Source organism: Vipera ursinii, assembly GCF_947247035.1.
Source record: "Vipera ursinii genome assembly, chromosome: Z".
Lineage (NCBI taxonomy): Eukaryota > Metazoa > Chordata > Lepidosauria > Squamata > Viperidae > Vipera > Vipera ursinii.
Genome location: NC_139517.1, coordinates 38,923,431 through 38,948,386, shown reverse-complemented (window position 1 = coordinate 38,948,386; position 24,956 = coordinate 38,923,431). Strand labels below are relative to the sequence as shown.

Here is a 24,956-nt window from a genome sequence, read left to right as displayed (position 1 = left end):
ATCCAGGAAAGAGGATAAATGGAAGAGCAGGGCTACACAGCAATGGAAGAATACACTTTTCCTGGAGAGACTTAGAGCTTCTACTTGCCCACCACACATTTTCAGAATCTGGACACTTTATTTTCTCGCCACTGGGACAAGCCATGGGAGGCTAAATGGTGTATGAAGGAGTGGCTAAGACTAGAGCCAAAATTAGGGGGGGGATCTATTTTCTCCTTACCATACATTTTATACTCTTTCTGAAGGGTTAGCTTGTTTATATGATTTGTTAATTCCTTGATTGGGGCATACATAGCATGGTGGCACGGCAACTCCCTTTGGTCCTGGAGAAAATTGAGTATCTGGATCCGTACCAATCGGGTTTCAGGCCCGGATATAGCACGGAGATGGCATTGGTCGCGCTGGTGAATGATTAATTTTTTTAATCTGTTTTTAACTTTTGTATCTTTGTTTTTTAATCACCCTGTAAACCGCCCTGAGTCCTTCGGGAAAGGGCGGTATATAAATGTAATAAATGTAATAAAATAAATCTCTGGCGGGCCCGAGATAGGGGTTACTCCTCTGTCCTGGTCCTATTAGATCTCTCAGCGGCTTTTGATACCATTGACCATGGTATCTTGCTGCGTCGTCGTGAGGGGCTGGGAGTGGGAGGCACCGTTCTACGATGGTTCTCCTCCTACCTCTCGGGCCGTTCGCAGACGGTGTTGGCAGGGGGGCAGAGGTCAACCCCAAGGCCCCTTAGTTGTGGGGTACCTCAGGGATCGGTGCTCTCGCCCCTCCTGTTCAACATCTATATGAAGCCGCGGGGTGAGATCATTCGTGGTTTTGGTGTGAGGTATCACCAATATGCGGATGATACCCAGTTGTTCATCTCCACCCCAAACCAACCCAGTGATGCCCTCGATGTGATGTCCCGTTGCCTGGAAGCGGTACAGATTTGGATGGGAAAGAACAGGCTCCGGCTCAACCCAGCCAAGACTGAGTGGCTTTACATACCGACATCTCGTTTAGTCCAAGAGGTTCCATCTTTGACTATAAGAGAGATGCTACCTCCCGTTGATAGAGCACGCAACCTGGGCGTCCTCCTGGAGTCACGACTCAGTTTTGAAGATCATATTGGAGTCGTGGCTAGGGGGGCATTTGCCCAGATTCGCCTGGTACACCAGTTGCGCCCCTTTCTGGACCGAGATGCCCTATGTACAGTCACCCATGCACTCGTTACCTCCCGTATAGACTACTGCAATGCTCTCTACATGGGGCTGCCCTTGAAGACCACCCGGAGGCTTCAACTGGTGCAGAGTGCAGCTGCACGGGTAGTGATGGGAGCACCCCGATACTCCCATATTACACCCCACCTGTGTGAGCTGCATTAGCTACCGGTTGCCCTCCGGGCGAGATTTAAGGTGCTGGTACTTACCTTTAAAGCCCTACATGGCTTAGGTCCGGGATACTTGCAGGACCATCTGCTGCCGGGAACGAATTCCCATCGCCCAGTACGCTCACACAGAGGAGGTCTCCTCAGGGTACTGTCGGCCAGACAATGTCGGCTTGCGACCCCCAGGGGAAGAGCCTTCTCTGTGGGAGCACCAGCCCTATGGAACCAGCTCCCCCCTGAGCTTCGGATGGTCCAAGATCTCCAGTCCTTTCGCCGCGGCCTCAAAACATTCCTTTTCCACCTGGCTGACCTGGACTGACAGGGATTTTAATTATGTTTACAATTTTAACTCTATTCTTTATTTTAATTTATTTCAATTTTTAATTTTAATTTACTGTACAGAGACCTTTAAGTTTTGTTGTTGTTAGCCGCCCTGAGTCCCTCGGGAGATAGGGCGGGATAGAAGTCCCATTAATTAATTAATTAATTAATTAATAGTTTGTTTGTTTCTTGAATGTTGGTGTAGTATTAGTGTTAATCTCTACTTATCTGGGTGTTGATTGCTGATGGGGAGGTCTTTTTGCTTCCTTTTTGGATTTTGATTGTCTCTTTTGAATGGTGTGTACATGTTATTTACCTCTATGTGCCAGTTAACGGATTGATTTATCTAAGTACCAGGCTTCCAGGAATTCTCTGAAATCTTTTGGACTTGGTTTGATCTAGGATGATCTGTTTCCCAACTGAAACTATGGTTAAGTCTGTTTATGTCTTGTGAAATTAAAGAATTTTTATCATGTCTTCTGATGGCTAGTTGGTATATTCATGGACAAAGCCACTAATCTTCTATCTATTGTTCTATGTAGTGGCTGTTAGTCCTTATAGTGGACGTTGTATATGAGTCCTGACTTTTTTTAATAGTTTATTGGTGGTTTCTGAGATTTCTGACACCCAGTTTGATACTGAAACATATGCAAAAAGCCACCAAACTCAGATAGCACCAAGGATCACATTGTTCAACTCTGATCTACAAGTATTCTTTCCATTATACATCTGATTAAAGTTCATCTTCTTTGATTAAAAGGTGACTTCTATTAAAAGAACAATTAATAATCAAAACTTATTTTATAGTTCTCTGAAACTTTCTACCTACAGAGTAAAGATGGCCCCAAACTTTGCTAGCTTTTCATAAAACCTAAAGATCTAGGGCCTAGATCTGCATGAAGGGATCCATCTCCTGGCTATGTTAATGATTGCTGTATTTTTCTCAGTTACTATGCATTTTAACTTTTGTAGTTGTTATTGTTTGCAATTTAACATTGTTTGCTGTCCAGAGTCATTTCTTGAGATGGGCGACTATACAAAATGATTAAATAAATAAAACAACTATTTTTAAAATGTTAGCAATACCAAACTAATTAGGAATTATATATATGAACTGTTTATAAAACAGTTTTCAATCAAATCAGTCAGATGAAAACAAATCGATAACTGGATGCTAACACTGAGATTTAACAATCCTCAGTTCTAAATGCCAATAAAAATAATTAGTATGCAAGTTTGATCCATATATTTCAGTGGAAAAAAAAGAGAAAAATTAAAAGGGAATCCTTCTGAATCCCATAAGGACTCCATATGCATTCTTAGGAAATAGAAATTTTAGGTGGTTGCAGTCAAGTACTTTGTCTGGAATGTACTCATTTACACAGGAAAAGAGGAATATCTTGATGAACTAAAATGGATGGCAGAAAACAACTTCATCAGTTTGCCTTTTGGTAAGGGAATGCCATACTCTCCAGAGAAGCAAGTACTATTAGAGCAAATGAGACATGTTCCCTAATTTAAAATGGGTAAAATTTCTCTCCAAAGTTACAGTTCTGAAACAAGCAAACCTGAATACCGGTATGTGTTTATTTTAAAGACATCTAACTGAAATCAGGCAGGTACAAGTCAGAATAAGTAACACAAAATCAAAATAGTGGCTGAAAAATGAAAAGGTATTTCTTGGTAAGAGACATGCTCTTTTAGCAATTACTGTATTTTAATGCTGTGTTTAAAGCAAACTATGATCTGAAGTGAATAAATCTGGCCTTTGTTTTCAATGCATCCTGAAAACAAGCAAAGGAAGAGGCCCATTAATTGAGCACACTAAAAATACAGGGTCACAAACAAATGAAACAAATTTAATTTTTTAGCTCAAAGAATAAAGAAAGTACAGTGTTTAAATTATATTAAACTGACTTACAATACCATCACATCATGTGACTATGATATTCTTTTATGAGGATTTGTAGACCCCTATCTATCCACGTATAGTTTTTCTTAAAAGCTTGTGGCTTCAGAGGATTCTTTCTGACCAGCACTGCATGACTATCTCAATATCTGCCATATTTTGTAGCTCCAACTGGTGAATTCTGTAGATACAGCAAATTTTAAAAAAGGAAACAAAGAATCCTACAGGGCTGATGCTGCTTATTCTTAATGGAACTGTTTTAAGATTTATTTATTTTTTGCCATCTCTCTTAAATCACAGAATCTGATCTAGATATTTTTTCAGTACATAAATAAATACACACCTAAGGGCAGATTAGTTCTCAAAGTCCCTGTAACTTTCCATTAACCACTAGCCACTCCTCCAATTAAGGTGTTACAAGACAAACATAAAAGCAGAGTACAGCCTTTTCTAATTAATCTGCAGTTCTAGTACGGCTCATTCACATCCCAATGTATTACGTTACTCATTTCGGCTGATCCAGAGCTTTGATATTTACTACTCTGTGACTGAAGGGTTACAATAATGCTTCTTATCAGACATCTTTGAAGCCATTACTCTGGGATAAGTACCAGATGGCCATCTATTTACAAATTCATTACTGGGGAGCGGACCCCAAACTGAACTTATTCAATAAAGAGAGAAACTTCATTCATTCATTCAATAGTCAGACTGTACCATTTGTGTTGTTTTTAGCCCTGCCTTTCAAATTTTTCTTCTATATATATAAAATGTTATATATCAGGACTCACAACCTGATATTTAACATGCTAAATGAAGGTGTCAATTTATCGCCTCAAATGATATAGACAGACAAGACAGACAGAAATAGAGAAATAGATATAAAATGTTATATATCAGGAATCACAACCAGATAATCGCATCCAACCAATGTAAAACAGTATCTTCAAATTATCTTCTCATGCTAACTGGCATTACTACAATCTGGAAAGCAGAACACCTGTACAGCATCACATCGTCCATTGCTGTTACATACTCACAGAGGCTAAGATTTAGAGAGAAACATGAACAACTTCAGTGCAACAATTTCTACATTATCTTAAATCATTTATTTGTAGGTAATTCTTTTCTATTACCCATAGACCCATTATAGAAGTATGGGTTAGATTCTCTTTGTTAAAAAGCAATAAAAGATACTCTGCGATTCTCAGCCACAATAATAGTTAAAATAAGTTATTCTCTTATGATAATACCAATCAATAATACCAATTGCAGAAAACCTATTTCATATAAATTACATTGAACACATCTTAAAAGCAAACCAACTTTCCTCTTCTAAAACTAATTTGTCTTACTGCAGCTTGCTAGCTCCTGATTTTAACCGTGTAATAAACAATACTGATGCGAGACAAAATTTGTCTGAAAAACAAAATATTAAAAACTGTAAAGAACTTAACACTTGATGTTACTCACAATGGTACATGGTGCTGTTCTGTATCTGCTTTGGCCAGTTCCTCTTCTTCAATATCAGATTCTCCACCTGAGCTGCTGTCTGTGACATCGGAGTCAAATGCTTGCTCACAAGAGCGCAGATTAGCCATTCCACTGGCAGTAAACCTTTCTAGTTCTTCTGAGATAGAGTCACTTTTTAGGAAGTTGCTCAGTCCTTCCGAGGTACTTGTCTCATTTGCAGCTTTTCTTAGAGCTGCCTCTGCCTTGCGGGTCAGCATTAGCTGACTCCGGTGTCTCAAGGAGTCCAAAGCAGGTAACTTGCTTAGCGTTTTCTGTAAAAATCCACCAAGCTGTTGCTGAATGTGCCGCTCTACCTGCTTGGCCTGTACCACCTGCAGCCGCTTTTGCAGCCTGCGAGCACGATTCTCAATGTCTGCCTGCCTCCGCAATAGCACCTTTCTCCTCAAATCTGAATCTAGAGTGCTAAAGGAACTGTTTGGCAGAGAGGTCTTCTGTTCCTCTGGCTTACTGCTTCCAAGCTCAGAAGAAACAGGCATTCCAGATAACAAAAGCAACCTGTTCTCACCACCCCCTTCGAGTCCACACTGCTGCTCTGGGGAACTGTGGTCATGTTTATTGGTCATGCCATTATTGCTAAGTGGGGCAGCATGCTCTGCATCTGGGCTTTTATGTGGTAGAGTACAATTGCTCAAACCAGACTTCAGGTCCTCCAAATCAGAACTCCCAGGTCTATTTGAATCAACTTCCTGGAGGGTTGCAGAAGGTGGTATGCTCTTTCCACCATTAAGTGAAACAGAACTTTCATGGTCAGAGCTATTAGTTTTAGCTAATTTTTTAGCCAAACCATTGACAGGTGTTTGTGGCAAAGGTGTCTGATTACTTGTACTCATGGTTTTTAGATTTTCCAAGGAAATCTCCAACACTGGTGGCCTTCCCAACAGATCACTGGTTTTCAAGAAAGGATGAGTCAACAGAGAATGAGATTTAAGGACTGTCTGCTTGTTGAAGACCCCTTGCAGTTTCAAAGACTCCTTTGGAGGAACAGATGTTACATCTGAACAGAGATAAGATGCTACTAATGGCTGCAGCTTTCCCAGCTCTTCTTTTGTAGAATTATTTCGGAAATCTAGACTGGAATCCTCAGCTTTCCTTTTGGTGACGTTACTGGCAACAAGGATGTTGTTGGCGTTGCCGTTTTTCTCGGCACTGCCAGGAGACAGGGAAGAGGATGGGGGAGCCAGTTTGAACCGGATGTGGTGAGCTTCAGTTGCTGCGTCAGTGAGAGCGGGCGCCATAGTAGCCATTCAGCACAGAGAGTTGGGAAGTCCAGCCTCTCCCCTTGCAGAGGCCAGCTCTGCTGCGTTTTTCTGCCTCGCCGCAGGGCAGCCTTAAAAAAAAAAGCAGATATAATTTAGAAGTGTAGAATTGGCACGCTAGAAATAACAAGTTATTTGTATGTGCTTTTTTATCAGATACAGAGAGCCTATATACACCTATTCATCAGACACAATGGATAATTTCCTAGCCAAATTAGTCAGTATAACATCCAATGGGAAGATATAACGTGGAACATGAACACAAATGTGAGCATCCTTTGAAATGACAAAATGGTGAAATAACCAAAGGATAAGAAGCAGGAACGAAGATGAAATCGTGAAACTAGTGATAAACAACAAATATTGGACATGTACATAAGAAAGCTTTCTCCAACAAGAGAAAGTGGCTTTTCACTTTGTTGCTAGGAAATGTGAAAAGGCTGAGGGAAAAGTGTGTTTTGCCAAACAACTGGAGAAATGTACAATATGAAAAACAGGTTCACAATACAATAGATAACAAAGCTGCATACAAGAGCCACTGTGATATAATGGTGAAGGACAGAGAAACAGGATTTAAGCCTGAGCTCAACTATGAAAACTTGCCAGATGACTTCGGGAGATCATTATCTCTAAGCCTTATCTTAATCACAGGATAGTTACTGCGAGGAAGAACTAGTGGCAGTGATATTTATATTTTTATATTTATAGATAGATCAGATATAATATAGATATAGAATACATACATACATACATATAGAGAGAGGGGGGAGAGAGAGAGAGAGAGAGAATATATATATAGTGAAAATTAATTTTCACTATTCTCGATGATTGGAAAAATATCAAGCTAACAAGTGAAATATATTTATATATTTCTTTTATTAAATGCTCAAGCATTCCCCAATCATGGTCTCTTCAAGTGTGCTTCAAACCCCAGAATTTGCAATAAAGGTTTTGCTAGAAGAACCCAGGAAAGCTAGTATGCATCATGTATTCTATGTTCCATAGGCAAAATGCAAAAGCCAGCGCAGCTTTTACCAGGGGTGGCAGAAAGCCAAACTAAATACAAAAACAGTTCAGAAAGGTATTTTCCACCAGTGAATCGAATCTGAACTCATCTAAATTCCCTCAATTGTCATGATCATGAATAAGTCCCTATCATAAAGAGCAATCATTTATTTAGAAAAAGAAGGAACTTATTTTGTGTTCAGAAAAAGAGGCCTTCCCTATTCTACTGCTAAAGGTCAAGAATCTTAATTCTTAGGATTCACGAAAAGGAATTTCCACCTGCATTTCATTTGATCCGAAATATAAATCATTGCTTTCCTCAAATAAAATTAAAAAATATTTTCTAATTACATGAGTGAATTAATGTATTTTGAAGATATTTAAAAATTATGAACTGAATAGTATTTTCCCCAACTCAAATCAGAATTGAGTAAGCAGTTGAGACTTCATACTAATCTCATAATGCCAGAGATGATTGAAGATGTATTGGTCTAAGTTTCAATTGTTTAAACACAGGCAATGGCAAAATAGTGTCCTTCCCAATGTGTTGAACAATAACTTTCATTAGCCCTGGTCAGCCCAGGCAGTGGCAACATCTGAGAAAATTGTGATCAAACCATGTGCAAAGCACTCAACTGCCTACCTATGTTCTACCATTTTCTCTAATTGTCCCATTAATTAATAATAAGCCTGTAAACCTTTTCTTGGTGAGAAGTTCAACCCTCTTCTGCCATCTCAACATCTTTTTCAGTTCTATTGTTTAAATGGGAGACAAGTCTGTATGCAGTATTCTAAAAATAGTTGTATCACTGCTGCTCTTTACTAGAGACAAAGTAAGACAAAATGGCATTCTTTGTTCCTATTTTTCTTTCTAAGAGAGCATGTAGAAATAGTAGGCCCAAGCCAACAGTAGTTGTGAACAAAGGAATCAAATGTAACTCCTTAGGATCAAACAAAGCACCCAACCAGCTCAACCACATACAAGATGAGCAAAAGAACTTTTTTTCTCTCATATGCAATTTTTGGCACAATTACTGGATTGGGATAAATAACTTCTATTTATTCTGTTCTCTCATGTGAACAATTTGAAACTAGGATATTCGTGCCCACAAAAGCATAGTAAATATATACTCAAAATGTTTCTTTATTGTGTATATTTAAATTTGGCGGGGGGCGGGGAGATTACCTATAGGTCTGGCTCATGATTCACAGTAGGCCAACATTTCAAAGAACGTTGGCTTACTATGAAAGAGCAAACATGCTGGTGCACTTTCAATCATTTCTATTTAACTTCTAGCAGGAGGAGCAGCTAAACATTCTCCAAAAGTTCTTCTATGGTTTCTTTCTTGTACTGTCTGAAGGATCATGAATTGTGGTTTGCAACTTTGTCTCTTTATAAGGGAGATTCCTCAGCATCTCATGATAAATAATGGAAGCCACTATTATGGTATGTGTTACCTGTTCCCTTAGGACACTGCCATAAATATTACACTATATTTAAGATCAGGAGAAACCTTATATTCCTAAAATTTATTCTTATCTACTAATTTTCTTCAATCCAGCATAAAAATAACTCAAAGCTCTGATTATTGATCCAAAGCAAGTAAAATATTTTAACAAAAATTCAATTTTCTTTGTTTCCACATCAGTAAAGCTCATAAGCACTTGCTGCAATTATATTCTTAATGACCTTGTAACCTAAACAAGCACATTTTTAAAAAAGCTACCCAATCACATACCTTTAAAATAAATTCAGAGCATCTACTGGGATTAAGTAATTTAAGAACTTTTTAATGACCCTCTTTGGTTGCATTACTGTTTAATATTTGTTTCTCTAGAAAGTGTATCTCTAGTTTTCAGCACAACCATAAAATGTAATGTTCTATTCCACAGATCTGCAACCCGCGGCTCCGGAGCCGCATGTGGCTCTTTCAGCCGTCTCCTGCAGCTCCCAGTCCTCTGCCATGTGCAGTCCAAAAAAAAAAAAAGGTGGGACTAAAAAAGTTCAACCAATCAATTCAAATATGCAGGGTAGGTGCATATCTCGCCTTGGCTCCACTCTTCAGTCAAACCCTGTTCTGCGCATGTGCGCGCATGTGCACACATTTTTTGCGGCTCCCAGTTTTTCCTTTTGTGAGGGAACCGGTTCCGAGTGGCTCTTTCACTGTTTCAGGTTGCTGACCCCTGTTCTATTCCATCAACTTATATTTATTTATCAAATGCAATGCACCATTTTTTTCAGTTTTCACATAATCACTTCTTCCCACACAGGAAAGATCAATCAATAAGATTATTCAACATCAGTTTAGGCCTCTTTTCTTTCTTGACAAATTCCTTGATAAAATGTTTTGAGATTTCAGTATTTGTTCATGTTATCGGCACCATAATTATTATACAGAGGTCCCCAACCTTTTGGACACCAAAAGGGGGGGGTGTAGTTTTGTGTGCTGCCTGCATCCCGCAGATGAGGCTTTGCTTGTTTGTGTAGACCGGTTGCTAGCACGCCATGGCCTGGTACTGGTCCAGAGACCAGGGATTTGGAGACCTCCGATATAGACTAGACAAAAATTCCTTCACAAGCAAAGTCTGAATGAAGTGATATTTTTTAAGTCATATACTATATCATGAGAGTTAGTTTGATATAGTTGTATGGCACTGTTGTCATGGTCAAGGCATAAGATTAGGAACTCCATGACCATGAGTTCTAGTCCCTTCCTTAGGCATGAAGCCTGCTGAATGACTTTGGGTTGTTCGGTCTGTCTGTCTTGTCTGTCTGTCTGTTTCTGTCTGTCTCACTCACTCTCTCTCTGTCATTTGAAACAGGCAATGGCAAGCTATTTCCAAAAAATCTTGCCATCAAAACTGTAGACATTATTATGGTTCATTGCAGTCAACCAAATGTTTAGCCTGAATTTTTATCCATCTATCAAATCCTTCCCAAGGACCTGGGATAGGCTTTATTATTATTCAACCAATATATATAGCTGCCCATCTCACAAACAAGCGACTCTAAGTGACGTACCACAGAACTAAAAACAGCTGACAAATACATTTTTTAAAAAAGAAAAGAAAATCAAGCTATACAAAAGGGTAACAATCTCTCTCTCTGCTGGATCTGAGAGGATAGGCAGATGAAATCAGGAAGTCCCTCAAATAATCCAATCCCATGCTAGTAGTTATCAGGAGTCAAAAACTGACTTGAAGGCATGTATACAGACCCTCTAGACCTACACATTTTTACATAGGAAAGCATGATTTCAATGATTTTTCTACTTGTTTGAAAGATAAAACAAAATACATGCAATTAAAAATGTTTTATTTGATTAGTTGTGGGTATTTTATTGTCAATTGCCATCATCCCACAACCAAATATGGGCAAATATGACTGGACAACATGGAAAGTGCAGATTTGTACATTGGGAAAACAAAACAACCACTTCATAAACGCATTTCACAACTTAGGAGGACAAACCCATCAGGACAAGATTCAGCAGTCTATCTGCATTTAAAAAGACAAAGGCCACTCTTTCGAAGACAGCATAGTTCACATTCTGGACACAGAGGACCGACCATTGGTTTGAAAGACGGGTCAAAGAGGCCATCTAGGTCAAAATTGAACAGCCCTCTCTCAACAGAGGGGGAGGCATATGAAATAATCTATCTCCACTATCTCCAATCTACAACACAGTCCTTTCAACAGTTCCAAGAAGGCTCCACATCCATTTGCACTACTAAAGTGACCCTGACAACACAGATAAACCTCAGATAAACCTCCAGGTGGCCCCCAAAGAGCCTCTAAACAGGCCTGTGAAATTCACAATGTCATGTGATGTTGCACGATGTATCGTGACTTTTTCCCAATCGCCAGTAATGGGGGTGGGCACAGTTTCGGCATGACGCATCCGGCCCGCGGACCGACAGTTTGACATGCTTGCTCTAAAAGAATGAAAATGACCAGCTATCTGCAAGGATATAAATCCTTCCATTCCCCATCATCCAGTCATAGCTGAAAAAACTTCTTTTGGATGAGAAGTGAAATGTCTTCAAAGGAAAACAAAAAAGTCCAGTTGCCTCATGAAAAAAGATTCTTTGGGAAATCTTTTTAGAGGATACGGAAGTTGGAGAAGCACTATGAAGAAATTAAGCTTTCCACTTAGTGCATTTAGTTGTTAAAAGTAGATAAGGGTACAATTACAATTTTAAACCTGCCTACTTTCCAGAGTCCAAATCTTTTTTATTCTTTTTTTTCTCTTTCATACAACTATCTTGAGGAACCACTGTTTTGTTTTCCTCATCAACCAATAAATGGACAATAAGCTGCAGTAGTTTCAGCAGTATGAACATACCAATAAATGGACAATAAGCTAAATTGGTTTCAGTAGTATGAACGGAGAGCCAGGCACAAATCCTCATTCAGTGTACAACTTTGAGCTATCACTTTTTCACAATTTACCTTACCTATCTGAAGATAAAATCTGAGGAAACAAAAAAGAAATATCCATATAATCAATCTGTTCCTATTCAGAAATCAAAGAGACCTCAAAACCTGGCTCCACTCCTACTCTTAGCCACTGTTTAAGTTTCCATCTGCTTTTAACTTGTTGAACAGCAACACATCAAAGACTCCAATTGCTAATAAGCACTACAAAGTATTTAATACAAATATGTTAAAATTAACATATTTACATAACGTAACATTGATCTATTTTTTGTTTCATTCATCTACACAGAAATCATGACATAACATTAATACACAGTCATAAATAAGTCATTTTTCATTCTGAGGCTATAGAAGTCTACAATCCTGAAGAAATTATTTGCATCATGGTATATGACAGGACTAGATGAATCAAAAGTTGGAATTAAGATTGCCGGAAGAAACATCAACAACCTAAGATATGCAAATGATACCACTCTAATGGCAGAAAGTGAAGAGGAACTAAAGAGCCTCTTGTTGCGGGTGAAGAAGGAGAGTGCAAAAGTTGGGTTGAAACTAAACATTAAGAAAACCAAGATCATGGCATCTGGCCCTCTCAATTCCTGGCAAATAGATGGGGAAGAAATGGAGGTAGTGACAGATTTTATTTTCCTGGGCTCCAAGATCACTGCAGATGGGGACTATAGCCAAGAAATTAAAAGACGCTTGCTCCTTGGGAGGAAAGCCATGGCAAATCTAGACAGCACACTAAAAAGCAGAGACATCACCCTGTCAACAAAAGTGCGTATAGTCAAGGCTATGGTCTTTCCAGTTGCAATGTATGGCAGTGAAAGCTGGACCATAAGAAAGGCTGAGCGCCAAAGAATTGAAGCCTTTGAACTATGGTGCTGGAGAAGACTCCTGCGAGTTCCTTGGACTGCAAGGTGATCAAACCGGTCAGTCCTAGAGGAGATCAACCCTGACTGCTCTTTAGAAGGCCAGATCCTGAAGCTAAAACTCAAATACTTTGGCCACCTTATGAGAAGGAAGGACTCACTGGAGAAGAGCCTAATGCTGGGAAAGATTGAGGGCAATAGAAGAAGGGGACGACAGAGAATGAGGTGGCTGGATGGAGTCACTGAAGCAGTAGACGTGAGCTTAAATGGACTCCAGAAGTTGGTAGAGGACAGGAAGGCCTGGAGGAACATTGTCCATAGGGTCGCGTTGGGTCAGACACGACTTCGCAACTAACAAAAACAACATATGACTTGATAGGGACGCGGTGGCTCAGTGGGTTAGGACACTGAGCATGTCGATCAGAAGGTTGGCAGTTTGGCGGGTCAAATCCCGAGTGCCACGTAGCAGAGTGAGCGTCTATTACTCGTCCCAGCTTCTGCCAACCTAGCAGTTCGAAAGCACATAAAAATGCAAGTAGAAAAATAGGGACCACTACGGTGGGAAGGTAACAGCATTCCGTGTGCCTTTGGCGTCTAGTCATGCCGGCCACATGACCACGGAGACGTCCTCGGACAAGCGCTGGCTCTTCGGCTTTGAAACGGAGATGAGCACCGGCCCCTAGAGTCGGAAACGACTAGCACACACGTGCGGGGGAACCTTTACCTTTACATGACTTTACTTTCATCAATGCACATTTTTCTCCTATGCTTTCCCTAACACCACCCACAACACAGAAAAAGACACTGCATTTGAAAACGTATTTTATCCCTTATTAGAAAAGAGGCTGCTTTTCAAAAACCAAGGATGGTCCACATTGCCCCTTTTAACAGTGGCCCCCTTGGAAGCAGACAGCTCTGGCTAAATGCTTCAGCATTAAATATTTCCAGCTACAGCAGCTGATAAAAAACAGGAGGAAAAACAATTAAAGCTTTAGCAAATTTATTGAGCAGTAAATTATTTGGTTAAAGCAAACAAGTCATTTTATTAATTACACAATTTATTTCCCTCTCTTCAAAATAGCTTCTTTCAAGACAGCTTACAAACAGCAGCAAATGCTATTGAATCCAAACCAACCCAGCTACCAGTAATACAGTTAAATGAACTTAAAAGAAAGGGAAAGAGAAAGAACAGTCTTGTCATAGAAAGTTTCATTTGATGTTTAAAAAATAACATTAAAGCCTTCCTTCCTTGAGCTACATATTTCTTTTTATATGCTACAAACAGTAAGAATTTTTAGTAGATTTTCAAACTGAGGTCAGCAAAGCTAACCCTGTCCTAACGTAAAGAAAAATTATTATAGATGTTTAAGATCTATGTAGTAAGATGTGGCCTTCCAGTAAGAATAGGTAATCTTTTTTACCAGGGGGCACATTTGAAATTTCGATAGCATATTTTAAGCAGCCCCACAAAATACTTGTCCTGACAGGATTTGCTGGTCACAGAAACGCTTTTATCAGAAGACAAGGCTGTGAACATCTCTAAGATGTTGCTTACTACTACAGCTTTCTAGTCCTTTGAGTAAGGAGGCACATATTTCAATTAAGTCCCCATAGGCAATATTGAAAATAAGGATGAAGTTCCAATTTCATTTTTAAAATGATATAGCTTAGGGGGAAAATTAGATAACAAAGAAACATACCAATAGTTAGGAAAAAATATTTGGTATAGCAGTGTAATTCTCAGGAATTATTGCCTCCAAAGAGTTTACTAAATCACTACAATATACTATTCTGAACAGACTGCTGCTGGTGCACCTTACCTTTAAAGACAGTGTATGCCAGAGGTTATTTAGGAAGAAAAGTAAGGTTTATGAGCATTTCAAATTGCATATCTAATGCTTCAGAGTGGGATACAACTCCAGATATCATTTTGACAATCAGGGACAAAAAGAATCTTTTCTTTTTAAAATTTTATACCTGAACATATATACACACGCCAAGCATTAATACTATCAAATTATTTTGTTTATAAAAATATAGCAATACAAATAATCAGCCTCATATATATTGTAAAGTTGTAAGACAATTAATTCAAGAGTGGAATTATGCTTAACTGATTTAACTATTTTGAGAAGTAGTCAGTTAATAGCAATTTTAAGACAGCTTTATCAGCTATCCCATGTAAAATAATTAATATACTGGACATCATAAGAAAAAATAAGGCAATCATGAAAATGCTGGTTACTACCATTTTATAATTTATTACTTTTATTATCTCTTGCAATTAATATTTTTTTAAAATAAAATGTTGTATTTTAACTTTTTTCCTGATTTACTGCCAAATTTTAACTGATACATTTTTTGTGGCATATCCTATATTAAGAAGCAAAAAACCATTAATACAGATAATCGATATATATGAAATATTACATAGACATTTGTTTGCTTTAACAAAATTTAGTAAATTCTCTTAGGTAGGTTGCTGGTCTAACCGTAATGCTATTCCAGTAAAAAAAAGACCACAACAAAAGCTAAAAGCCAGAAATATTCATTCATACATAAACTTATTATTTAGATCCATTGTTCTGGGAATGCAGAATCTTAGCATTTCAGACACAAAAAAGTACTCTGTATTAGCTATAGCAGCTGTTAAGTATGAAAGTTATTGGGGTATAAATAAGGCCAACGATCCTAAACTTATAGGATTCCAATAACTGCAAAACTATGCTCAAGATTCTCTACTACTAAATGTGGTTTGAATTCATCCAGTTGCTTTCATTTGGACAAACATTTTGGTTAATGCTAATAGACGGGCAAAACCTCAAAATGATGTCACTTATTTCAAAAATCAGATCTATTTTAATAGATACGTCATCAGAGAAATCAGTATCCCAGAACTTTTCCCCCAAACATACCTTTTAAACAAATTCTATCATTTCCTATGCAGCAATCTGCAAAATTCCAGCCCTTAAAAACTTGCCTTCCACAAATTACATTATCAATGGCAAAATGCCAATATTTAGTATTTGTAATTTAATATTTCTATCACTGTAGCCCATGGAGATCATTTATTTTCAATACAGCACTTAGCTGCTAAAAAGTTACTTGGTCTACCTAACATTTACAAACATAACTTCAATAGTCAAGAAATGTCAGAATCCACCAGCAGATATTTTTTAGTTTTATGATAACTATAACTAAAACTCAGAATTTTAGAACAACAATATATGAAAAACGAACATGCTGATTATTTTCACATTTTAACCAATGCTTTAGAAGTGTATTTTATTTTAAAATACAGAATCTGTTAACACAGCAAAATAGGAAATCTTTGGTATTCTCCTGATTAAATTCATATGACACTTATGATTAAATCAACTTCTTATAAAATAAGAAAAATGGAAACAGCAGTTGAACAAAGATAATACAATTTCATGAATATTTTTGTATAATTTTGCAGCTATTTTATTTTCCTGCACTTTGAGCTATCTTTGTTAATGGGATATGAATTATTAGAGCAGTATCTTCAATATGTTTTCAAATCTTGATTCAACGAAGACTCATTTGGGGTAAAAATCAGATAAAAATATGATTTGTATTTTCCTATCAATATATTTATTCCCTATAATTTTCTTTTGTTAAGTCTTTTTATGTTTTTTAACCTATGCCCTTAAAAACTAATGAGAGCTCTGTCCTTAATTTATAAGTAAACAAAGTATCTTTATACCCAGTAGTAAAGAAATTCACAGCATCAAGTAAACTCCATTACAATTATGAGCAAAAATATCTAACATAAAAGACATCCAAATGAGATAACCAGCTTCCCTATCTGAAATAGCAGGTCTCCAGCCAAATGTGTTGGATTACAATTCCCAGCCAGCATATGGATAAAACCTAAAGTTATATGCTGTCAGAGAATTATGTGGAGCATCATTCAATACATCTGCAAAACAAATAAAACACAGCAGCTGCCCTCCAACAGATTTTTCTATAAATATATTGCTTTTAAAGCTTATTTCTATTTTACATCAAAATTATTTGAGGTAGCTACAGCTGTATAGATTAAAATAATAAACAAAAAATAAACTTCAAATACACAATACATCTGGTTAACCTATCTAGCGTGGATGAATGGGATAAAGTTTACTTATTCCTGACAGCAAAATCTCACTTGTGATTATGAGAACTGCAGCCCAAAAAATTCAAAGGAGTAAGGAAGACCAAATTTAAAAGAACACTGAACATTCCAACAACTATGCTGGAAGTGATCAGGACCACTGATTAGAAAACTAGCAATAAACCAAATGCTGATGTCTTCCTAACCTACTGAAAGAGGAAATGAAGAAATTGCATTGGCTTATCATGGAATAGCATAATATTTATACCTATTTGCAACTGTTGGGTTGACTGTACTCATAACACTAAGATAGACAAACCAACCCTAGACAGTTCATATCCCATAACTGTTGATGAACCAACAGACATATTTACCACTTAGCCATTTTATAGCTTAGCTTTATCTACATTAAACCATCCCAGAAAGGATGTTTCCCCAGTTTCTTTTCCTTATTGTGCTGACACAGATACAACTAGCATATATTTTTGTTCTTTCTATATTCTCCCCACCTATGAGATAGGTGATCAGAATATGACTAGCCCGAAGTCACTCAATGAGCTTTTGTACCTAAGGGTGGACTAAAACCTATGTTTCCCTTTTCCCAGTCCAGCACCTTATTAACCATGACAGTAAAATGGTGCTGCAAATAAGGATAATCTTACATTTTAGATGTTAATAAAGAGTGATTCCTTGAAACAGTATTGTTTATTTTAAAAATGACATTCAGAAATTCCGGCACTGTGGTAACTTTAGAAATATGTAAGTTTTATGAAGTACACCACATTTGAGAAAATAGGATCTTATTCACAAATTACTCAATTGCATAACCAGCCATATGCATAATTACTTGTTTCACTGTTAAGGAATTGACTCCAATGTGAGTTGTTTCACAAATGAATCAAACAGGTTTAACATATCTAGTATTAAGAATCATCATTCACAAACATTAGGCAGTTATATGCCAGAAGCTTGTGTAACTTTACTTAGAAATCACATTTGGTTAAAATATGAACCCAATATACTGTATTTTATTCAAGTTAAGCATACTTTAAAGTGCAAAGACAGCAACTTGAAGAAGTCTTTATTTTGAAACCCCTAGTACAATAACACTACCTTTCTAAAGACTGTTTTCCATGTATAGGTCAAACAATTCAAGTAGTTTCCAACAGCTTCTAGAGTTTGTGACAACTATTTTTTACAACATTTAACTCCTGCAGAAAAGTTTTTAACCTGATTTATTTTTAGAATTATGCATCATAGGTAGAGTAAGCATGAGCCATCATACAATTGCAAGAGAGAAAGGGAAACAATTTTCTAGAGGTTAGAATACAAATACCAAGTTAATGTATTCATATTTTAAACTGGCAGCAAACAATTATCTAACACTGAACAGGTTTTAAATTAAAGGATTTAAAATGCCAATGTCTTCTTTTAACAACTGTATTTCTTTTCTGAACTGATCTAAAAGATCAAATAGTGAGGCAGAATTTTCCGTTCTAAGAAAAAACTGAGAATTACATTTGTTAGCTTGCTTTAAGAACAAAAACAGTGCCACCAATTCTAAATTATTGGTGGTAAAGACAGCACAAGTTTAACTAGGGGAAATTCACTAGAGCAGGGGTAGGCAACCTTGGCTTTTTTATGACTTGTAGACTTCAATTCCCAGAATTCCTGAGCCAGCCACAAGTCATAAAAGAGCCAAGGCTGCCTACCCCTGCACTAGAGAAAGAGAGACAACTATAAGTCTAAGGAGGAAAAAAGCATATTCATAAATATGTATAGTTGATAATAAAACGTCATTAAGAACCAACATCCTAGCACACCTTCTATACTACTTATTACATTGATCCAAGTCTATACCCAAAACAGTAATTTCAAATTCTATTACAATAAAAAGGAAAATTGCACACAATAGACATTGAGCAAAACAAGTTTCAATTTAGGCGGGTTGGTTGGTTGTAACATATAAACAGGCCCTATAATAACGCAGAAGTTACTTTAGAAAGAGCCATGAGAACAGAGAAGGAAAAAGAAGCAAATTCATTGTCGACTTTAAAAGCTATAGCTACAAGGATACGGCATGCATTCTCCACAAGGCGCACACAAAAATGACTGCCAACCAGCCACGTGACGACAAAATCTCCAATACAGGCGCGCTCACGGGGGCGCGCACACACACAAGATGTTTGAGAATGGAAATTGGGGGTAGGTTTGAACGGATGTGATGGAACTTTGGGAACGCCGGAGTTCGAATGTTAGCGAGAAGTAAATTGGAAAGCTGCATGTTCATGAAAGGGAGAGGAGGCAAACAGAGCAAGAAGCGACTAATACAAAGAAAATAAACATCTTCCAATTGGGAAGCTTTCTGCATTAACAGAAGAGCGCAGCCTTCAAGTTAAAGTGGCGCCATAAGAAACCAGCTTCTCTTCTTCCCCTCCCCCATTCGCATTGGAACCTCAATACTTCGCATAAGCGCGCACATATATGGCTAATTTTTAATGCCACTTTAACAATAACAGTAACAGCAGCAAGTGAGGGACGGGCCCGTTACACAAGACGTTATCGTGTTGCATTGATTGAGGAAAGTACTTTGCAAGTACTATTATAAAATGGACAGCGGGAGTGGTCGCCTCTATTCCAAACATTAAAGTCAATCTTTTCCAGTTCCCTCACTTCCCCACGCCCTAACAGACGACCGGCTGCAGTGCTTATTCCCTCCCTCCCCCATCCCCGTCCCACACTTAACTGTTAAGGGAAACTAAAAGCTCTTTTGTAACCCTATAAAAGCGCGATTACTCCAAACCACACAGCTTTATAGCTTTCTAAACGTAATAAGGTAGAGAAAGAGATCGCATTGTAGTTGCAGGACAGCGCAAACGCCTGAGTGTGTTGCAAACACATAACAGGTAAGAACGGGAAAGTAGCAAGGAAAAAATTAATATCAAGAAGAATTAAGAACGTGGCAGTGCCTTACACTTCGAATGGAAAATAAAGAACTGGACAGATAAGTTTCATCATGATTAAGGTTTTTTAAAAAAGGAAAAATCTCTCCGCAAAAAAAAATGCACACCTTACAATCAGAAATTAAAAGGCAAACGAGTCGCAAATAGAAGTCAGGGGGGAAGGGAAGAAATAAGGGTCACACAAGTTGTTTTCTGGCCGCTGCGGCTCGTACGGGGTACAGGCAGCCAGTAGCGCTAACAAAGACAGCGACAGAAGGGCCGAACAAGGGCAACGGGAAAGCCAAGCAAGCAATCGAGTAAAGCAGGCAAAAGCAAAGCAAGCAGGCGGCGACACCTACCACGTGACGGAGCTGAAAGCAGAGTCCGGGCGGATCCGGCCCGACGCAAAAAAATATATATATATGTAGTAATAACAAAAAAAAGGGCGCAGTTTGCAAACAAGGCAAATGCGAGAAGCAGAGTCGTCTTCCCTCGCTCCCGAAACCACAAATCGTCTTCTCGCCGTTGCTGTTCTCTCTCGGTCGCTCCCCTTTCTCCCCCTTCCTTCCAGCCCCAGCTCCCCCTTTCCCTGCCCGCCTGCTCCCTGCTCTTCTGCGGGCAAGGAGGGCGGGCGGGCAGGAAAAGGGCTGGGGAAGGAAAGGACTCGGAGGGGGGGGGAGCGGGAAGGTTGCCTTCTCTTTTGCAACCGCCCCCACCCCACGCACCCAAGAGGAGAGAGAGGCGGCGGCAGCGATGGGGGGGGGGGAAGAAAAAAAAAAGGTGCTCCTGGCTTTCTCCCCCCAGTGGCGGCGACGGCGGCTGTTGCGGTGCCTCCTCCTCCTCCTCCTCCTCCTACTGCAAAGGAGGGTCTCCCGCTCTTCTTCAAAGTGGGGCACAATGTGCAACAGTCTCTGCGGCGTTTCCTCCTCTCCGCCTTCGCCCCCCCCCTTTTTTGCCTTCGTACCCGACCCTCCACCCGCGTACGGCAGAAGGCAGCCGCAGCGACCGCGGAGGTGGCGCTACTGCTGTTTTTCTGCTGCTAGATAATGTTCGGGGGGAAAATGGCGGCTGAGCTCCTTCTCTGCTCTGCCCTCCTCCTCCTCCTCCTCCTCCTCCCTTTAATCGGAGAATGCACCGGGCAGGCAAGGCAGGGGGAAGGGAAAGCAAAAAGGAGGGGGGGGACGAAACACAAAAACGGAGGTGCTAGCGCCACCGCCGGTTTCCCGTGCGCACTACGAGGTTAAACTACAGCGTTGCAGCTGAAAACCTGGCTTGCGCGCGAGCCAGACAGCTACCAAAGCAAGTTAAAAAGGCGCGTGCACCCGACACAGACGGGAAAATAAATGGCCCGACGGTTAAATAAAAAATGATCAATCAGTGCAGGAAAAATACAATCAGCTGTATACTCCGGAAAGTCTGTGGAATTAAGAGCCATGAAAACTATTAAAATATTCAAAGGTTGATAAGACTGATTCTAAAACATGTCGTTAGGAACAAAATTGTGTCGGTGATATTCACAATATAATAAAAACTGTATGCCAAAATACTTATCACAAGTCTTTCTTAGTAATGGGGCATATTTCTCAATCTTTTCAGAATCTACTGGCCTTATCTTTAGCTGGGAAGAAAAGAAACCAAACAGAATAAAAAAGATGATAGGATCAAATAAATTATTGAAAGTTCTTCATAGGAGTTACAAATTATTAACTATCAAGTAGTCAAAAATTGGGGGTCTCATTGCATTGCAATATTCCAAATTAAATTGCTATTTGGCAATTTATTAAATATTACATTGTATAGTTTCTCTAAAAACAGGTGCCGGACTTAATTGCTGACAGACCTCTGGGATTTTCAATTATAGTTGCATAAAAAGAGGAATATCTCTAAGTATGCTGAAGTATGTTGAATTACAATGAGGTAGGCCAAATGCACAAAAAACAATACATAATAGCTATGTGGACACCACAGAAACAAGCAGATCTATATACAACACATGGAACTAAAATGTGGCTAGTTAATTTTATTTTCAGTTGAATATTCAGCCAGCTGGGTTCAGCAGGGTTTAACATATGCAAATATAGCCAATAAGCTACATTGCTTTTTGTTTTACAGGTGGAGAATTTTCTTTGAGATCTAAAAAATTCCAATAGTAGAGAACTCCATAATTTAACAGATCTTATGCAGCTATCTGTAGGCCAATACAGCCTTTTCCAGTCTAAAAAATTTCCAGATGTTTTGGACTAAATTTTTCCTATGTTGGGAACTGTGGGAAGGGCACTGGATTGAAGTAAATTCAATAGTCTTCCACCTAGCATACTTGTCTGCACAATCTCCTAAATGCTGGAGCATCACATGAAAACCAAGTGCTTTTCGTCTCAACTACATAGGTTTTAGATGTTCCTTCATCAGTGCAATGTCAGTCTTAAAAAAAAACACAAAACAAAAACCTCCAGATGTGCCACACACAATTATAAATGCTGTACCAGCTAACTAACCTACTAACCATCATCACAATACCAGTATTATACATTTTGCAGATCCTAACTATTCCAATAAATAAAACTCTACAAACTCTGTTTTTACTTTCAGCCATTGGTCTCTCTATACCTCTGTAATATAATTTGTTGACAAAGAGTTTAACAATTAAAAAAGCCTCACTTTTGAAGTGGTAAATTTACTATTAGAAATGCTAACAGTTCAGTATACTAACATAAATGAATTATAAGATTCCTTAGGGCAGGAACGTACATTTCCCACCAGCACCACCAAGTGTCTGAAGCTTTTTTCTCTTCTGTTTTGCTTAATTTGCAGCATTATAACAATGCAACAATTCAGATTATTTCAGGTATTCACACAATGGCAAATATTTCCTTCATCCTTCTAGATATGATTCCAAAGAAACATACATTATAGCAAGCTATTGTTTGTATATAAAGACTATAAGTTTACATAAAATACTAAGCTGACGATTCTCAAACTTTGTGATATTAAGACCCCTTAAAACATTGAAATATTTCTTGTTATAAAAAATTACACCATGATTCAAAGTAATAACTTGAGATGAAATAAATATCACTTATTTTGGGCAGCCATATTTTCATCTTGATATCAAATAAAAATGTAAGAACTGTACAACTTTATGGAAAAATAAAAATTTAATTTAATTTAATAATTTGATTTCTATACCGCCCTTCTCCCGAAGGACTCAGGGCGGTGAACAGGGCAATACACAATAAAAATCAAATACAAAAATTAAAAAGCCATTAAACATTATGCCCATAAAATCAATACATATTAAAGTTAAAACTAGTTATAAAAACCCAACCCCATCCCGTCAGACCAGGCCAGCTTGTTCGAAAAAGAATGTTTTGAGATCGCGCCGGAAGGAGCGAAGGTCGGGGGCCATCCGGAACTCAACCGGTAAGCGGTTCCAAAGGTCTGGCGCGCCCACAGAGAACGCTCTCCCCCTGGGGGTCACCAATCGGCATTCTTTGATCGGCGGCACCCTGAGGAGGCCCTCTCTGTGGGAGCGCACTGGACGGAGGGAAGTTGACGCCGGCCACAGGTGTTGCCGTAGGTAATCCGGACCCATGCCATGAAGGGCTTTGTAAGTCATAACTAACACCTTGAACCTCACCCGGTGAGCAACTGGTAGCCAATGCAGCTCGCGGAGCAAAGGTGTAACATGGGAGTATCGGGAAACTCCCAAGACAACTCGCACGGCTGCATTCTGCACCAGTTGGAGTCTCCAGGTGGACCTCAAGGGCAGCCCCATGTAGAGAGCATTACAGTAGTCTAGACGAGAGGTCACAAGCGCATGAGTGACTGTGCGCAAGGCATCCCGGTCTAGATAGGGCCGCAACTGGCGCACCAGGAGAACCTGGGCAAAGGCCCCCCTAGTCACAGCTCCAATATGCTCTTCCAAAGAGAGCTGTGAGTCTAGAAGGACCCCCAAGTTGCGGGCCCTATCTACGGGGGGTAATAACTCACCCCCCCATGGCCAATGATGGAATAATCGGAATTTCCCGGGATGCCGGCACGAACAGCCACTCAGTCTTGTCAGGGTTGAGTCGAAGCCTGTTCCTCCCCATCGAGACCCGGACCGCCTCCAGGCAACGGGACATCACGTCGAGGGCATCACTGGGGTGGTTTGGGGTCGAAATAAAAAGCTGGGTATCATCAGCATATTGGTGATACCCAACTCCAAAACCACGAATGATCTCACCCAGCGGCTTCATATAGATGTTGAACAGGAGAGGCGAGAGAACCGATCCCTGAGGAACTCCACAAATGAGAGGTCTCAGGGTCGATCTCTGCCCCCCTGCCAACACCGACTGTGAACGTCCCAGAAGGTAAGAGGAGAACCACTGGAGAACTGTGCCTCCCACTCCTAACCCCCTGAGACGTCACAGCAGGATACCATGGTCGATGGTATCAAAAGCCGCTGAGAGGTCTAAAAGGACTAGGACAGAGGAACAACCCCTGTCCCGAGTCCGCCAGAGATCATTCACCAGCGCAACCAAAATGAATGTTAACAGACATGTACAGATTCCAAAGGCTATGAATACACTAAACTGAACACAAAAAAATAAATCCAAAAGAAGCAATCTCAACAACTGGTGGTAATGTCAATGGATCACTAATATTCAATAATATTTTGTCACAAGATCAATAGATGTCAGTTGCAATAGTATGCAGATATGAGATTTTTATTAATCCCAAGCCATAAATAACCCTGTAGTCAGGGCAAATTATAGAAACACAATCAACAGCATACATGAATAAATTGAATTCAGTTTTTAAATTAGCTATGCACATTTTCCCCCAGGTTCATTTCAAAATAATATTCTATAACAAATACTAATTATTATAGAATACTAATACTAATTAAAAATATTAGTGGAAGTTCTTCAGAAAGCAATCTAATATTTAAGCTTAGTAACTAAAGTTTAAACAACTACTATTTCCCCCTTACGATTTGTGACTTTTTGGGATTCACAACCCATCATTTAGGAAACCATGTGCTAAACCATAATCCAAGGACAGACATCCATATAGCGTCTGCATTTAAGGATTAGAAAAAGAAGCAAACAGCAATGGGAGTGAGAAACAAGTGCCTTAAAGTATATGATACATGCAGCTTGGACTGAGATGTTCCATTTTCTGAAAGATTATTGGGCATCAT

The 24,956-nt window shown here is 39.1% G+C and overlaps 1 protein-coding gene across 4 annotated transcripts in view; it reads right to left on the bottom strand.

The window, feature by feature from the left end:
* Positions 1–20,322, bottom strand: part of LOC310649627 (KAT8 regulatory NSL complex subunit 1-like) — a 133,160-nt gene extending 112,838 nt beyond the window's left edge. For all 4 annotated transcript variants that reach the window (XM_083378227.1, XM_083378228.1, XM_083378229.1 and 1 more), the window contains exons 1-2: positions 20,131–20,322; positions 5,079–6,465 (exon numbers count right to left, since the gene is read on the bottom strand). In XM_083378227.1, coding sequence (XP_083234353.1) covers positions 5,079–6,382 — 1,304 coding nt within the window. In that variant the 5' untranslated portion in view covers positions 6,383–6,465; positions 20,131–20,322. The remainder of the gene's footprint in view (positions 1–5,078; positions 6,466–20,130) is intronic.
* Positions 20,323–24,956: the final 4,634 nt, after the last annotated feature.